The sequence below is a fragment of the Sturnus vulgaris genome, chromosome Z (genome assembly GCF_052056855.1).
Source record: "Sturnus vulgaris isolate bStuVul1 chromosome Z, bStuVul1.hap1, whole genome shotgun sequence".
Taxonomy (NCBI): domain Eukaryota; kingdom Metazoa; phylum Chordata; class Aves; order Passeriformes; family Sturnidae; genus Sturnus; species Sturnus vulgaris.
This window is the reverse complement of record NC_142283.1, coordinates 68,855,291-68,873,479: the sequence shown is the minus strand read 5'-3', so window position 1 is coordinate 68,873,479 and position 18,189 is coordinate 68,855,291. Positions and strand designations below refer to the sequence as shown.

Sequence of the window (18,189 nt, the reverse complement as noted above, 5' to 3'; positions counted from 1 at the left end):
TAGATAAACAAAAAAGATAAATATTAGCATATTCTTTTTAGAAAGCAGGCAAAAAGGCCAGTATCAGTGAGTAGCTGAAACACTGCTTTGAATGGAAACAAATTCTGAGTTACAGGACTTCATTGAAATGTGGCAACTGAACAACTGTAGATCCTCACATCTCCTCTGCTACCCTTTCAACTATTCAGTCATCAGTGCCCTCACTCCTGCTCTCATGTCAGAAGAGTTTCTGCTGCGCCTCAGGACTGACAGCCACAAAAGCTTACTTCAGAACTGCTTCCTGATGACCGATTAAAATACCACAAAGGAGAAGACCATACAAAAGAGCATCCCCACACCCACTACTAGTGAGTGGAGCAGGGAGCTGCTGCACGTGGGTACTACCACGACAAACATATATTCTCCTCAAAAATGGCTGCTGCAGCAGAGTACAGTGGCAGAAAGAAGGGCTTTTAAGCAACTGTAAACAAGCCAAATACTCTTCAACTAGAGTGATTTTATGTATTTGAAATTTAAAAAAATACTTCATGTTGTATCTACTTCACTAGCTGACAAATGAAAGTGAAATAGCTCTTAAGCTGATAATGCAACTGTTCTCAGCACAAGCAAACTGCAGTAATTCTTGAAGGGCAAATGAAGCCCTTGGTAGCAGGACAGAAATGGGACTACTGTTGAATTTGGCTGCCTTTAGCAGTCCCAGCCTAAGAACATACCATAGCCTAACAATATGTTTTAGTATTTGTTAATCTGATGAGGTCAGTCTGTTGAAGTTAATTTTTATTGCCCTATCTAAAACAAGAGGAAATGGGAATCATTAAGTTACCTTTCCCAATCATTCCTTCCACACACCTAGCTTCCTAGAGGATAAACTACCCTCTGCTGGAATAATAGAGAATTTACAGGCAAGAAAATATTTCCTTGAAAACTTCTTGTGGACCTTCGTAAAAACATTCTGCTGCAAATACAGTTTGTCACTTGCTGCAGGCTTACTAAAGCTGGAGCTTATTCCAGTGATTTTGCAGCCAGTGTCCTCCTAGTAAAGATTACTGACTCACCTAATACATGAATCATTCCCACAAAATTAGCCTTTTTTTCAGGGAGCTTTAGTAGATTTTTCTAAGAATCAAGCTGATGAATAACAGATAATAACCAGTAACTTGTTGGTTTCTGTGATTTTTCTTGGTCCTGGAATCTTTCAGAATTCTATACTTAATGTAAAATAATTTAACCCACACAAGAGTTGATCACGTACAGTAGTTACACAGTGTACAAACCCTTTCTGAATAATTGCAATATCAAGCATTTATAAAGAGAAAAAAATCTTTCCCAGAGAGCCCAACCTTAGCATTTATTCAGATAATTCTTCCACCAGGTAACAAAAGAACCACTGCACTTCACTACTAGCTGCCAGTCCATCCTGACAGCTGGAAACACTTTCAAGTCCAGCCCCACAGTGGGCAGAATGGTACAAGAAGAAACTTCTATTAAACTTTCAGCTGATTGTAACTCACATCTATCCTCAAATTATACGCCAGCCCTCACTCTCCAAAGGTAGCAGAGACTCAGTACATTCTGTGAAGGATTCTGCCCTCTATCCAAAACAACTACCTTCATGGAAGAAAACTAATTTCACCTCAAAATTACTGACCATGTTCTTGAACCACTTCACCAGGATAGAAACAGAACACAATATGCACACAGGCAGTATATTTTCCAGAGAAACTACAGTTTATTTTACATGGAGGTGTTGAACAAAAAATGAAGGCAAGTATGACAACAGAGAAAGGAATGCTACAAAACCTTATCATGACTTAAGCCACTTCCATGACTGTTAAACCAGCTGCAAAAATCACAGGCCCACTGATTTCATCACAGGTGTCTTTGGTACACAGTTCTTAATACCTGATAAACGTTTCAACTTTCAAACGGAAATGCAAAGCTCTGATTCTTTCTTCAAATCCAGAGACCATATCTCACACCCTGCTATCACACCACCCAAAAAAACCCCGAAAATAACAACCATGAGAAAGCTTGATACTTTGTTTAAATTTCTGGCACACAGATATTGTCAGAGATTTACAGCCAGGATCTTTGGAAAGGGTCTTCAGTCTTATGATCCCTCACGGAAAATGTGCAGAACAGCTAGACTGGAACAGGACCTGCCACACGACTGCTTCCTGTGCAGTGCTGGGCTGTTTCTGCTTCCACCACAGCTGCCAGCCACGGTACCTCCTCACAACAAAATGAAACAGCACACAGCATCCGCCACGAAATTAAAAAAAATACCAAAAAAATTCCAATTACGAACATTAACAAAGTATATTCTAAGGCACCTGTACAACTCATCTAGCATATATTCTAAAATACTAGTTTACTTCAGCAGAGGTAGCAGTTTTTGCTTAAGAGAAATTTAACTCATAACATCTTTTACTGCACAGGACACGGCTTAGGTGGCTATATGTAACACATTAGGTAATGCCTGAAATAGTCAGAAGTACTTTAAGGACTTTAAAAAAAGAAAACATGTTGACAGCTATTTATCAGTACTCTTCTCTGAACTTCCCATTTCTGCTGTTGGCCTCTGAAAGGCAAGTAAAAACTGACAATTTAAAAATAAACAAACAAATAAACAAGACAGTATAAACAACAGTTGAATGATAAGCTATTTTAACACACATTGTTCCAAAGAAGCAGATTGAAAAAATGAAGCATTTTAAGTATTTTAACAAATAATGCAGACTTCATAACTGCTAAAATAGAATTGTGTACAAGTGCGGTGACAGAGGTTATTACCAGCGTCCTACAAAGATTAACAGCATCAGTTAAACAGTTCAAAAAACCCCAAACTTCAGTGGCATGATTGACTAATACGGAACACATGACTGTGGAGTAAATTATGGAGCTGTGTTACAGACTGTGTCCCACGGGGGTGCAGAGGTGCCCTGCACCACTGGGTTCCCTGGCAAGGGCATTCTGCAGCTCTCCCTACACAGAGAACTTGAACAAGGAAGAGCAGGAATGGGACAGGACTGCTTTCACTCCACAGAAAACTACCCCGCCCTGGAAAAGCCCCCACTCATCACGACATTTTATCAAGAACAAAGGAAATGTTCCAGAAGCGCTAGTAATAATGCTAGTAATATTAGTAATAACTAGAATTCCTAAAAAAATACCCAAAAATTTAAAAAACTGTTATCTGTGATGATTTTACACAGAAGTATGAGGGCAGGAAAATATTCTATGTTTTAAAGTATAACATTTTTATCTACTGACAATGCTACTTCTGTTCAAGTGACGTTACAGAAATCCCCAAGTCCTTTGAAATAGTTTTTCAGCTTAGTCCTTGCATAATTTTTCTCTTCTAATTATTAATTAAAGACTGTTATGTAACATTTGTTTCAATCTATCTCCATTGTCTATTAATAATGATTTTATTTTGGCATACAGACAGAGCTTACTCTAACAGTTGTTTCTTTTCCTGAAAAAACTTTGTGTCAAAAGTATGACAGCAAAAATTAAGTTAAAAAGCAGCTATTAAGTTTTCCCACAGCCAAATTTTCTACAAAAGGATAAAGGCTGACAAACTCTTGAGTAAGTCAAGAATGTTACTGAACTCCAAATATGCAATGGGAGTTTAACATGCAAAGAGTTTGTCAGCATGCTAAGAGCAGTCCAAAGTTTCCAAAACTGGCTGTATACACACTTCCACTGCCTGCTGAAGACATCACTCCTCTGGAAGTGGAGCTCATAGAAGCACTACCAGAAAATACCCATCCATTCAAATGTCTACATGGGCATTTCAGTATTAAAATCACAGTTACAAACAGCAGAAAGGCCTTAGCATAGTTTTTTTGGCTATGTTTCAGCTGCCCCTGAGCAATGCAGGTAAGGTTTTGGAACCATCAGCCAGCTAAAGGAGATACATGGCAGCTAAGACCTGCTGAATAAATATGCCATGGAAGACCAAAAAACAGCCAAATATTTTAATTAAAATCTTTCACCAAGCTAGAAATATGACCACAGTTAGTTATACATCTCAGCTGATCCAGCTATAGTAGTTGACTCATGTGTGACACAATTAACCTTCTAAAAATTGTAACATTATTATCAGAAAATGTTTTCTCTGAGGCAACTCGGAGTACATCTTAAATACTTTGACTGTCCTAATATTTTCTAATCTAGGATTTTTGAAAATCATTGAGGGTTTTTCCCATATATGATTATTCTTCAAAGATTTTATTTTTAATTTGTGATACTTCGACTTCTCATGTAAGTGGTTTCCTCACAAACAGAAGTTCTTTGGTGGTTTCTCAATGCCACAACGTGTGATATTTTTGCTATGAGAGGATGACAACTCATGTTACAAAGTGGAATTTCTTCATTTTTTCAGTTCCACTTCAGTTCCACAGTGTCTGCTTTGCTCTGAAGATTAAGGATTTCACGCGATTATGCTTTTCATCTTGACTAGGTGCTCTATATATCAAAACCATTGGTTCAGTGGGAAACTCCCCAAAGTCACTATATTTTTCTAATAATTCTGAAAGCTAGACAATCGGTAGACACAGTAAGCTAACATCCCCAGAAACCCATCCCACAATTGTGTGACTGATTTCTATCCTATTCTCTAATGAAAGAACAAATACTATTTCACAAAACTGATAGTACATCCTTGCACTTAATACTATACTTTTTTGTACAGTTTTCCTTTTTTTTTAATGTTGTTTCTTCATTGATTTTCCTGACTTTCCTGCACTTTTTAATTAGTTCTTCAAGTGTATCCATCATAAGACAGACCTTATAGAACAGAAGATAGCATTCATATTTGTACATACACCCACAGAAGGGCCTGGGCACCCTCTGCTATAGACTGAGCCTTCTTAAGACACAGTGTCTGTTATGAGATGGGCAAAATACCTCATAAGATGGGGTGTGAAGATGAGAAAAGAAGTGAAAAAAAGTCAGCAACAAAGAAACACAAATCATTTCCTCTGCCTTTAGTCATGAAAAATTTTTACACTGCTTCAGGGAAGCAAGGTAATTCTTTTTCCATACTGATAAATACTGCTGCACATGTGTTAAATTAATCCCATATAATGGTCTAATGCCAGAATTCCAATGTCCCGGTGTATGAAAGAACAGTTGGGAAAGAACGTGCAATTACACCTCCTGAATTCAGAGCCTGCTCTGCACCTGAATCAGCTCTCCTGGAACAGTCAGAAAACTGTTTAAAAGATAAGCAAAAGCAATCTTTGTGCTCCACTTACTTTAGAAACTGTTTTGAAGTGCTTCTAATTTGCTTCTGATAGTTAGGCAGATGTAACTGATCAACCTCTACTCCCACATGTACCCCTGTGCTTGTGACGCTGTAGTATATTTATCCCTATATGTATTAAGTAAAAATTAAGGCTTTTTCTAAAACTGAATTTTAGTTTTCAAAGCAGTTAGATAACAACACTAAAAAAAAAAAGAAAAGCTGATCAAATAAAAACCAGGTTTTTTTCTTCATGTCTGCCCATACAGCACTGAAAACTGAAACTGTTTGTACTCTTTCACACAGTATGAACTTGTCCTCATATATTTTGTTCTGTCAGTACTTTTGTCACCAGTATATCACGATGTTGTCATGACTTTAATGATAGCAAGTCCACAGGCATCATTTTCATAGGCTTAAAAGAAATAAAAGAGAAGAAAGAGGATAAGACTGACAAATAACAGGCTTTTATAATAAATTTTTCTTTACATCAGAAAACAGATTCTTCTAGTGATACAGACGTCGTGTTTTGGGACAGAGGTGTTGTGTCCTTTGTAGCAACTAATGTCACCAAACGTACAAGGGCAACAGATCAACAGGTGTGAAATCCAGCATGACAATGTGAAGCTTCATCCCTGAGCCAAAGTGACAGCACAGCTCACTGGCACAGAAACTCCCATGGACATGGCTGTGGCAGTAGGTGTTGTATGGACGTTTCAGGACTAGGGACTATATCATCACCACCACCACCGCTCGGGTGAAAGCTGCACACAGACGCTGCATAAAGCGACTGCTGTCCTTCCGTCAGCCCAGATAAGGCTGACTGTAACCGTAGGGCTTCGCCAACAAGTGTAACGCTATCTCCAATTCACACACGATCGTCTTACAGTCAAGACCGAACAAGTTCTCGGTACAAACATACAAATGCATCCCCCGAACGCGCACACACCCTTCCCGCGCTCGGTACCCACACTAACAGAGGCCAGAAACAGGGGGTATAGCCGATCTTCCGTCTGGCAGCGGGACACGCCGCCCCGATGCCAGGGCTGCCGGCCGTCACCCCGCCGCACGGCGGCACGGGCTCGGCCCCAACACGGACAGCGGGACCCTCCCCGGGTCCTACCCCTGAGCACGGCGGGCCGGGCAGCGGCACCTCGGCTCCGCGGCCAGCACCGTCCGGCTCCGCGACCCTCTCCGTGCGAGCAGCCCGCGCTCCCCGGGCCCCACCCGAGGGGCACACGGGCCGGGCCGGGCCGGGCCGGGCCGGGCCGCACACACAGGTGCCCCCGCCGCCCCCGGCCCCCGCCCGCGCCCGCCCCGCGCAACCTGCCCTGCCCGGCGCGGCCAATGGGCTGAGAGGGCGGGGAGCAGCGGCGGAGCGGCCCGGGCCGCCCCCGCCCTCCGCGGCGAAACTCGGCGGGAGCGCCGCGGGGGCTGAGACGGCGTCCGCACCCCACACGGCCCGCACAGCTCCGCACCGCCCCGCACCGCCCGCACCGCCGGCCGGCGGCGGGGAATGAGCCGCGGACACCACGCTCCGGCACCTTCTCACGCCGCCCCGAGGGCACCTGGAGCCGCCGCCCCAGCGCCGCGCTGAGCTCTCCCTGGTGTCGGTGCGAGAGGCGGTGAGGCGGCTCCGCTCGGCTCCGCTCGGCTCGGGCCGCCCCGATCCCCCTCCGGGCTGGGCGCGGAGCGCTGCGGCAGGAAGAAGCAGCCCGGCTCCCCCGGCTGCGGTCGGTGGTTGACGGACGGCACCCCAGTTCAGCCTCGTTTTAGGACTTTTTCTTTCTTTCTTTCTATAACTGAAGTACACGAGTTTTTTCCTTTTTTTTTTTTAAATCTTTTTATTTTTTTAATAACTTCTCTCGCATTTGAATTTTTACTTTCGCACTATACAACCCTCTCCCCTCTCTTACTCGGCTTTTCGTTTTCGGACCCGATCTTGCCGTCTCTCGGCTCGCCAGCTGCAGCGTGGGTATCATGTCATTCGACCCCACCATCATGCCACCTGCGAACGGCTCCGCCAACGGGACCGCCAGCGGGGCCGAAGGCGGGAAGCCCCCCACTATCCCCACTGTCATGTTCATCTTCGGCGTGGTGGGCAACCTCATAGCCATCGTGGTGCTCTGCAAGTCCAGGAAGGAGCAGAAGGAGACAACTTTCTACACGCTGGTCTGTGGACTGGCAGTTACAGATCTCTTGGGGACCTGCCTGGTGAGTCCGGTCACAATCGCCACTTACCTGCAGAACCAGTGGCCAGGAGGAGCTGCACTGTGTGAGTACAGCTCCTTCATCCTCCTCTTCTTTGGGCTCTCTGGCCTCAGCATTATCTGTGCCATGTCTATAGAGAGGTACCTGGCCATCAACCATGCCTATTTCTACAACCATTACGTAGACAAGAAGCTGGCAGGGCTCACGCTCTTTGCCATCTACGCTTCCAACGTGCTGTTCTGCGCCCTCCCCAGCATGGGGCTCGGCAAATCTACTTTGCAGTACCCTCACACTTGGTGTTTCATAGACTGGCGAACAAACGTGTCCACCCATGCAGCATATTCCTACATGTACGCGGGCTTCAGCTCCTTCCTGATCCTGGTGACTGTGATCTGTAACATCCTAGTGTGCGTGGCCCTCATTCGCATGCACCGCCAGTTCATGCGACGCACGTCCCTGGGGACAGACACCACCTCCAGCCGTTTATCTGACTTTCGCAGACGCCGGAGCTTCCGTCGGATGGCTGGAGCAGAAATCCAGATGGTTATTCTGCTCATTGCCACTTCCCTGGTCGTGGTCATCTGCTCCATTCCTCTGGTGGTGAGTAACATCATGCTACCCTTCTTGTGTTCCATCACCCTTATTGCAGAGTCTTTTCTTCTCCTAGTCTGTGCTTGTCAAACAGATTCCTATTGGAATAGGTGCTTATTTGTGGCACCTATGGTTGGTGTCACAAACTGTACAATAACTCAATGGCTGTTAGCAATCATGCATGGTGGGAAAAAGTTGAGTAGATTTACATTTACACAAAAAGAAACCTGCTTATCCCCAGTCCTGGAGTCCTTTACTTGATTAAATAGAGTGCTAGAAATCTCAATAATTATTTCACTGTTCGACTGGAATCCACATAGTAGAATCTTGAGTTCACTTTAAAGTTCACCTGCAAAATTAATTTGTTGTAAGTGAGGCTTGGATCTGGTCTGCATTTCTGGCTGTTTAATGTGTTTTTAAAATGTGCATGCGATTGTTGAAGGGTGCAGCAGTCCCTGATGTGCAAAAGGAGGACAAGGTTGTGTTCACTTGGCACTAGCAACATACAGAGTTCTTCACAACTGAAAACTAAGCTTGCACTCCTCGGGGATTCATGCACCATCTCTGGGGCAGATCCCACACAGATATTCTTCCAGGAGTTCCCCACACAGTGGGAGGAGTGAACTCAGTGGAACCACCTGTCGGTGTATTGCTCAGTGAAATGAGTGTTGGAGGAATCTGACCCACATAAACCTTGAGAACACACTGAAACGTCAGACAACATTACAGCTAACTGTTCGCTCATTTTCTGAAAAGGCTGATACAATTAGTGTTATTAAATTGAACACACCAGAGCCACTTTTTTCTATTCTTCCACTTTACCTTCAGGAAAGACAAAAAAGCCCAAATCCACCATCTAAAGGCTCAATTCTTGCTTGCCAACTGCCATAATAAAGCTTGTCAAAAATCCTGTCCTACTCTGGCTCAGAGACATTAAACAAATAGTTGGCTTGCCTTATTTGCCATCTTACAGAACACAGTGTAGGGACTCAAGCAGTGGCTGTCAGAAGGTGTTTTAAGAAGGACTTTTTTTAAGGAGATTTCTTGTCAGTAGGGTGAGCCCTCTGTCGTAGAGTGGGGGTGCAATGTATGTATGCCAAATAGAGCTGGCCAGCTGGAGATGCAAAACGGTGCATATATCAGTGTAAGGAAGTTTACAGAAGTGCATGTGAACAGGACTCAGCTGTCAGCAAGTCTGTCCCCCTGCTCAGAGGAGCTGTGGTGACAAGGGCTGGCCAGGCTGTCCCAGCACTGACAAACGGGAGCTAGTGAAGAGTGGCTGTGCTGCAGCACCAGGCTCCCGGCTGTCACCCAAGGCCACCTCCCGTCCTTCGGCGTTGTCACTTGGTATGGTGCCAAGGCATGGCCGAGCACCGCACCGTGGGTTCATGGCCTGACATCCAAAGGAGGTCGAAGGGTGCTGCCCGAGCTGCACGCAGGGTGTCCCCGCGAGGAGCACATGCCTTAGACAGAGGGACTGTGCCAGCCTGCCTGCAGTCCCGCTCCAAAAACCACGGGGGGAAGTGAGCAGGACTCGCTGCACAGGGACAGGTGGCCAAAACCCCGAAAGTACTGAGGGGTACCAGTACTTAATTTGATTAATCTAGTACCAAAATAGCTACTTCACAAAAGAATAATATTGTGTTTTCAAAAGCTATGCTGGTAAATGCAGAGAACGAGTTTTCTGAATAAATACAGTGTCATTGATGTGATGGATTTAAGCAGTAAGCAGCTTAAGGAAACAAGCCAAACCTTATCATGTAGCAAAGCAACTAGAGGAGTGCTGAGAAGTCTGTGAAATGCAAAATTAAATAGTTTATATCCATTTGAACCTAGGCAGTCCTTTACATAGTACTTAAAGAAAAAAAGGTGTGTGTGGAGGGGGTCGGAAATCTAGAGGGAAGGTTTACCAGAAAGTGAACTGGATTGTTGAGAGTTAAAATTAATGAACCTGGGTGGGGCAAAAGGTTTATTATTTAAACAGTTGCTTGTGAAAAACTTGCATATAGCAGAAGTATGTGAAGGTGCAGGTGATAAAGTTGTATCGCTCTCCCAGACCTTGATCTCACTTCGTACAAAGGCAGTGTTACCTTGGGAATGTTCACGTAAGTTAGCTTTTACCTGCTGAAGCAGTATGTATTTTCTCTATCTAAAATGACGTAAGACACTCTCATTTCATTTAGATGGATGACTAAAAATAAAAGGAAGCTTTTTCTTTCAAACCCAAATAACCACATGTATACACATCATGACAGTGTCCAGTGTGGTTAAATTTCTTCATTGTTAAGTAGCTTTTTCAAGTCTTTTGCCTCCCTCTGCGGAAATAAGCCACAGCCACTTTTGCTGCTTTGTGCCATGACAAACTGCCATCTATGCCGCTGTGTTAAGCCCTCTGGATGCACAGACACTGAGGTTAAGAATGGAGAAACTCAGAGAACTGACACCTTTATACTAGAAATCCCTAGAAAGAGCCACTAGGCGAAGTAGGTAGATTACTAATATATTGACTTAACATTTTCATGACTTGGGGGAGTTTTAGGGAGTCCTCACGATGTGAGAGGCTCACCTCTAATAGGTCAGCCTGGCAATCATCAAGAACCATGAAAGTGATGAGGTGGTGGTGGTGCCAGCATGATTCAGGAACTCAAAGCAGGCTCAGAGAGTGCTTTGTGACTTAAGTTTTCTTTTGATGAGCTGACTTCCCACTGATTATTTCAGCTCAATAAACCATCAAGTCAAAGAAAATAAACTTCTAAAGAAGACACATAAATCTCTAATATTTTAGAACACCTTCACAAAGTAATAAGATAGCAGTTGGGGTCAATGCAACAGGATCCACTTATGGTTTGATAGAAAAAAAGTTTCAAGACTTGAAATATTAAACAGCCCTGAAATAACTGAGTCACAGATAACAGCCGTTTTTAATAATGAGATGCTTCAGCACATGATTTACAAGTAGGGTAGTTTAGAGTTTTACTGGTTATCCATAATATCAGCAAAATTTTAAAGTAACAAGTGCTGCAACAAAATTATGGGAAGTTATGCAAAATGCTGAATGAATTTGACAGAACTGAAGGCCTTTCAAATATGTCAAGGAAAGAAGAGATGAATCAAAAAAGATTTGTGAAAACTGTATAACCTGGTGTGTTCTTAATTTGCAGAAAAGGATGTGAAAGACATGCGTCTGACAATAATTTAAAAATGAAGTAAGAAAAGCGCATAACTTATGTGTCACTCTTGTTTTGACACTACACAGCTTCTGTCATCTCAAAATATTTTGAGCTTTTTAGAAATTAGAATTGCCTTGTGTGAAATGTAGGGAATAAGTTATATTAGAAGAGATTTTGTCAAGAAGAGAGTAGAAATTTTTATCTGGCCTTTCTAAAAACACCTGTTTCAAGAGTAAATAGGTACACGCTTCTCAAAGTCTTTAATTCCCTCCAGCAGTCTGTCAGATACTCTTAGAATTTTTAAGTGTGTGATGTTTTTCTCATTCTGATCACTGAACATTGTTGTTAAATTATGGTCATATGAAAAATAAAATGTAGTGTTTTCAGGGTATACATCTTGCTGATACATTAAATGATCAGGATTTTATAACTTTATGTTCAGTTGCTCTAAAATTTTCTTTTGGTTTCGCTGGTTTCAACTTTTTAGTATCAGGGACTGTCCATAACCAAGGACACTGCAAGGTGTCAGGCATGATTTTTTCGCAGTAAAGTAGTCACCAAGCAGACAGTAAGACCTTGAAGGGCAAAGGTTATTGGCTTGTGGAGCTGCAAAACTTGTTCCTGCTTACTACCATATGTTTTTTAAATTTATCATATCAGCATGTGGGGAGATTTTGAGGGCAGGTGGAAGCTGTGGAAACAATTGCAAGTGTGACTGTAACTACAAAAGTCACTTTATAATGCTTCATAGGGTTAGAAATCATGACTTGCATCTGTAGTTAGTAAAAAGGAAAAGCACAAACAGCACATGGACTCTGATCCTACAAGCTTGTCTTGAGCATAAACTTGACATACCTTAGAGCTGTGTACTTCTTAATTGCAAATAAACTGCTAGTACTTTTAAGATACGTTGTCTGAATTCTACAGCTGCAAAGTTAATATGCAAACCCTATTTTTTTGAGATCTCAATTGTTCTAGTTTGCTTCCTTCTTTAATTAGGATTTCAAATTGCACAAGTCCAAGCATCAGATTGGGTAATTTATTTAGTAGTGGATTCCACTTTCTTGGCACTTGCTTAGAAGATGACAGGCAATATCTTATCTTGTTACTTCCTGCAGCAGAGGACTTGTAGCCAAAACAGGGGTACATCTCTTGCTGTTATTTTAAGTGATCCTTTACTAAATGTCATTTCATCAGTAAGTAAAGAGGGCTTACCTTCCTACATGGGTAAATTCTTACCCTGTTGTGATTAATGTAAGACAACCATAGGTCTGAACTGATAAATGCATATAACATTCTGGTGAGCTTTTCTGTGGGACTCTCCTGGGAAGTAGAAAGAGTTTTATACAATCAGAGTTTACACTGACTAAGTCCACTCTGTGAATTGTTAACCTCCACATGCTGCAGAGCTGTCAAAAGGGAATACAGCACGCAGAGACAGCGTAAAACAAGCTGTCCTGTACCGTTAGTGATAGTCCTTTTCAGCCACAGAGAGAACACTGGGAGACATTTTCATCTTTCCATAAAGTCTGCCAGGTAGCAGAAAGAGGTGGAATAGGTACCTCAATTTCACGTGCTGCTTATCAAAAGAACAATCCGACTATTAAATCACTGATGTGTAACTATAGCTCTGAGTTAAAAATAAATAAATAAAAAAGCATGCCAGGTCTCCAAGTTGCACTGTATATTTCTTCATCTATCTTCAAAGTGTGCATTCTGGTTTTGTGGTCCAGGTGGATTTTTTATACACATTACACCTGTACACACATGCACATTATACATATCTACACATTAGACACATACATGCACATTTACATGTATATATGACACATACATATTATAGCTAGTGACACATGCATATTATACGTATCTACACTTTATACACATAGATATTGCACATATACACATGCCTGTTGGACGTATGTACACATTAGACACATAAAGAGATACATACTATTCATATACACACATACACCTCGTACATTTATGTGCATTATAGAGATTACACGCACCCGCCGTGGGGCAGCCGCGCCATCTAGCGGCGCTCCCGCGAGCAACAACTTATTTACCAAATTTTTTTTTTTTTTACGAATCCTTTATTTACAGCGTAAATAGGGAAAGCTGCTCACAGAACTAAACAGTCAAAATCACAAATGAAACAACAAAGTTACGATCTTATCAATAAAATTATAATTAAATTATTTAGAAAATAAAATTAATGATGATAAATAAAATAATGTCTAAAATATTTAAAGTAAAGGCAAATAAACAAATATTAACAATCAACAAATACTAAAAATAAAGGAAAGATGCTTAGCAATTTTTTTAAAGCCATAAAAATTAGTTCATCATGCACAGGAATACTCTTTGAAGCACCTGAATCACATGTTTGGCCTAACAGATCAACAAAGCCAAGAAATTAGTAGTCAGAAAGACATCTGCAGAGTTATAAATCATTAGAAAAGTAACTGCAGATAAAACCGTGCCAGATAGAATTGGCATCACTATATGTAAAATCAAGATTTTCCCATATCTTGAGTTCACTAGGTTACCCATAAACCTAGAGGAAAATACTGAGAAAGGAAATACAGTAAATCATCAGTTTGACAGACCATCTGAGAGAGACTGTAGGCACAGAGCTTCCACAGAGGGACTCTGCATTATTCTAAACATACCATTGATAGCTCTGGAGAACATTCCATCTCTGAATACTGACGAGGTTTAATGCCACCACATTGTCCCCTTGCAAGAAAATTTCTCGAGAATTGTGAAGTTTTCCACTGGACTGGATAGCTTCACATGCAGGACCTGTAAAAAAATTACTTATGAGGGCTGTCCTAATTTGGCTCATTTATTTAAATGCTTGCTTGCCTCCTTGTCGGTGACCTCATAGCTAGGCGGGCCTTGATTAATTTCAGGAGCCAAGGATGAGATTATAAAAACCTTGTAATTTTGCTACTAGATTTTTACTGTATCAGATAAAAATATAATTAAGGGATCTATTTTGACTTACCTTAAGGAACTTGAAGAAAACAGAATCTCCCATTATCCACTTTTCAGTGGCTTTCCTAAGCCTTTGTCTAACTGGACACTGTGTAGGTTTTGCTAAAATGGACAAGACCTATTTGAAACACAACAAACTCCTCTGGTGCCTTACAGCAGCATTTACAAAAGTGGCTTCTAAACAAGGAGAGAGACCAGCTGAAGAAGAAACTAGAAGAATAAGCTGAACAATACATTTCTGTGTAGAAGACAGTGCCCTTCAGTTTTAAAATCTGTGCATGACAAACTAGAATCACTAATTAAATAGTCACATCATCTTCAGCATCTTAAACTCTTGACCACTTCATTAGTATTTTTGTAAGTAAAACCAAAGTGCTATCTCGTTTAGAAGAACAGAGTACTCTAGCCCAGCATTGAAATAATCTTGTTATCTTGGCCTGTTAAAACTCTCCTAACTGGGGCAATCTGTCTTTTTGGGTTTTTTTTCTCCTCTTCTTTTTTTTACACTTCAGTTTTTCTAAACCATGCTGCAGCAAGCAAACACTTGTGGTTATATAAACAGTTCCAGTAAGGACAGGTGCCAGGAAAATGCATTTCTAAACTTGGGAACCGACAGCTCAGGACTTGCTTTACAGAGTCTCGTGTACTTGGATTATCGTGTGTGTTTCAGTTAATTTCTAAGTGATTATTAGACCTTTGCTAGAGGAACTGGTCAGGTCTCCCCAGTCTGTTACCTCTTTGCAGGTTACATATATAGGAGACCTGAGGTATACCAAGGAAGCAGGAGACAGGTTTACATCTTTGTTCATGGGAAATTTCAAAGACACCAACCAAAATTTGGAGGTCCGGGGATTAATTATGAGGCGACAGAGGGAGGAAAAAGCCAGTCTTTTTCTACATGTAACAAAGGTGTTACAATTTTAATCTGATTTTTTTGTTTGCTATTTCCAAAAATGAGTTAATGACTGCCAATCTGAGATGCCTAACTTTGCCAGCCTGCTCTTTTGTCGTAGCTTATGATCTGCAAATGTAGATCTCTGGTTTGAAGTGTAAGCTTTCCTGTCCTGATGCCATTATGTAATGGTGTCTTCCTTTCCCCCCTTCTTGCTTAGGTCCGTGTGTTCGTGAACCAGCTATACCGGCCAGAACCCGTGGAAGATGTCAGGCAAAACCCTGACCTGCAGGCCATCCGCATTGCCTCGGTGAACCCCATTTTGGACCCTTGGATCTACATCCTCCTCCGCAAGACTGTGCTCAGCAAAGCCATCGAGAAGATCAAATGCCTCTTCTGCCGCATTGGAGGGGCTCGGAGGCAGCACTCGGGGGGCAACTTCAACTGCGTGGATGGGCGCAGGACCTCCTCTGCCATGTCCAGCCAGTCGCCCTCCTTCATCTCCCGGGAGCTGCGGGAGATCAGCAGCACGTCGCAGACGCTGCTGTACCCTCCGGAGCTGAGTGAGAGCAGCGTCGGCGGCCGTGTGCTGCTGCCCGGCCCCAGCGCCAGCTCGGCCCAGTCCGACAGCACGTCCGTAAGGACACTGCGCAGCTCCGACACCTCGGACTCCTCGCAGGGACACGACTCCGAGAGCGTCTTCCTGGTGAGCGAAATCAGCCCGGGTGGCGGGGCCGGCTCTGCATCCAAGAGTGGCCCTCTTCAGGTCACCTTCCCCACAGAGACATTGAATTTGTCAGAAAAGTGCATATAGATAGCCGTGAAAGGCATCGACCCTGGGGATACTTCCTGGTACATTGGAAAAACTGGTGCAATAGATAGGTGTTCTGCCTATTTGTGGGAAGAGGGGTTCAGCTGTGCTTCAAAGGGCTATTTTTCTCTCGCTGTGTGATGGGTACATTTCCTTTAGACTACTGAGGACTGTGTGAAACAGACATTGCACTTGGGCCCTGCCATCAGAAATGGTACAAAGCAGGTCTGATGGGACTGGAAGCATGAACTGCCTTGTCTTGTTGTGGGACACAGGAGTGCTACTGTGCCTCTGGAAATAGAAAGACCCCATCACCTGCTTTTTTCTTTTTTTCTTTCCCTTTCCAAGTCCAGTAGAATTGTTTTTGCTCCTTCCTTGTAGCTGCTCAGCTATCAAGAGTTTATGCTTCTGGTACTAGAGCTGATTATGAGGCAGCTGCTAGGAACTGGACACAGCTGCTCTGAGAGCTGCCTGCTGTAGGATTTTAAAGTGTCTCACTAAAGCATGAAAATGTGAATTTTTATCATTGTATATATCAGGATTGAAAATATTTAAAAGTGTATTCTTCTCTATGAGAAGGTTTGTTATGAATACAAGGTATATGGAAATGATTGCCAGCCTTCTCTTCCCTCAGTATTTCCTGCTGATAAGGCATTCTTGGCTTAGATTTGTTGTCCATGCTAGATTCACAGCTAATGAGGTAATTCTCGAGCTGAGAATACATAAGCACTTTCCGAGTGAAATGGGAATATATGCCTTTTTAAGAGAGAAAAAGAAAACACATCTTTCCAGTTAAGAATATTAGTTTAGAGTATATGTATATACTAAAAAAAATCAGATTTATTTATGTTCTGAGAATGTTTTTCTATGTAACACACACGCGCCTCTCTGAGTACTTTGGCCCGGAGTCTACACACCTTAGGCACACACTTAACGTTGCCCATCAGAGTGGTCCCTCTGCTGCTGGGGAGACTCCTTACATGTAAAGTTAAGGACATATAGAAGTGCTTTCAATATCAGGGCCTGAAACTTTCAACTCCTGGTTAATAGTCTTAATATTCACTTTAGTTAAAGCATCACTGATGTAATAAAGGTATTTTTTCATAACATTTATCATTTTACTTTAAATAGTAAATAGAATTTTATGACTGTGTAATCTGATACTCCATCAAATAAATGTATGAAACCATGGAAGCAGAATCTTCATTTAAAGTATAGATTGATTATATAGAACTATATCTCAGTCTTAAACACCTTGAAAAGCATTTATTGCTAGAGTTTTGATGACAAACACATCACCAAAACCAGCTGTTAACCACTGACAAAAAGGAGTTTGTGTTTTATGTTGTAAGGGTTAGATCTTGTTCCAGAAATACTGTATATCAAAATAATTCTGTACAGATATTTGGGGGATGTTTTGTCAAATACAAAGCATGTTATGCTGCTTAAAGTGTTTTCATGTGAATGCTACATTGTAGTGAAAATCTTGAGCCTTATGTTGATATGTTTAAGCAGTTGTACCGACCAAAGCAACTTTGGGGATCACGATTAAATGGAAATGTTCTGCTTGATCTCATATGTCTACATGAGTCTGCCATTCAGTGCCAATTCCTTGCCTTAACAAGCCTCCCATCTTGGAATGCTTTGCACTCAGCTACTGCCAAAACATACTTTGTCCTGCAAGTTTCCAAAACATCACAGTATGATCACCACCAGCAACAAGCAGCTGTCTTCAAAACTGTCCCCAAGAGACTGACACAGAGCCACAAAAATTCTTTGTTTGAACAACGATATTTTCCTTTAACAGGGAAGAAGTTGTGCTTGTTTGCTTTCATACATATAGAAAGTGAAGTTAAATCTCTACGCAAATATTTGCAGCAGCAGCAGCCACTTTTCACCAGTTAAGCTGGAGAACAGTATTACCCAAGCTCCTACTGCAGCTACAGATAAAGATCTGCCTGAATTCCTTGCAATTAAACCGCCTCACTGTGGTCTGTTGCTTACTAGTGACCAACAAATAGAACAGACTCACCATACTTCCCAAGCCAGGAAATAGCACCTGGCAGAGCAGGAAGGTGGAAGCCATTGGCAGATAACACCACATGTACCAATATGTGACCACACCTTTGCAGCTGGCCCAGGGCAGCACACCAATATTACTGGTACTTTATACAATGACAGAATTAAATATCTGAAAGGTCTGAAAGAGCTTTAAGCAAGAATAGACCATCTTAAGTAGCTTCCCTTAGCAAACACAATA

The 18,189-nt window shown here is 42.2% G+C and overlaps 1 protein-coding gene across 1 annotated transcript; it reads left to right on the top strand.

Annotated features, from left to right (window-relative positions):
- The first annotated feature begins 6,701 nt into the window (after window positions 1-6,701).
- Window positions 6,702-17,505, top strand: PTGER4 (prostaglandin E receptor 4). Its single transcript, XM_014875537.2, has 2 exons — window positions 6,702-8,062; window positions 15,339-17,505. Exons 1-2 carry the CDS (start codon window positions 7,232-7,234, stop codon window positions 15,930-15,932), a joined length of 1,425 nt encoding a protein of 474 aa, XP_014731023.1. The 5' UTR covers window positions 6,702-7,231; the 3' UTR covers window positions 15,933-17,505.
- The last annotated feature ends 684 nt before the right edge of the window (window positions 17,506-18,189 follow it).

Coding starts and splice junctions, on each gene's coding strand:
- PTGER4 (XM_014875537.2), top strand. CDS start 7,232: ATGTCATTCGACCCCACCATCATGCCACCTGCGAACGGCTCCGCCAAC. Junction 8,063..15,338: donor TCTGCTCCATTCCTCTGGTG/GTGAGTAACATC, acceptor CTTCTTGCTTAG/GTCCGTGTGTTCGTGAACCA.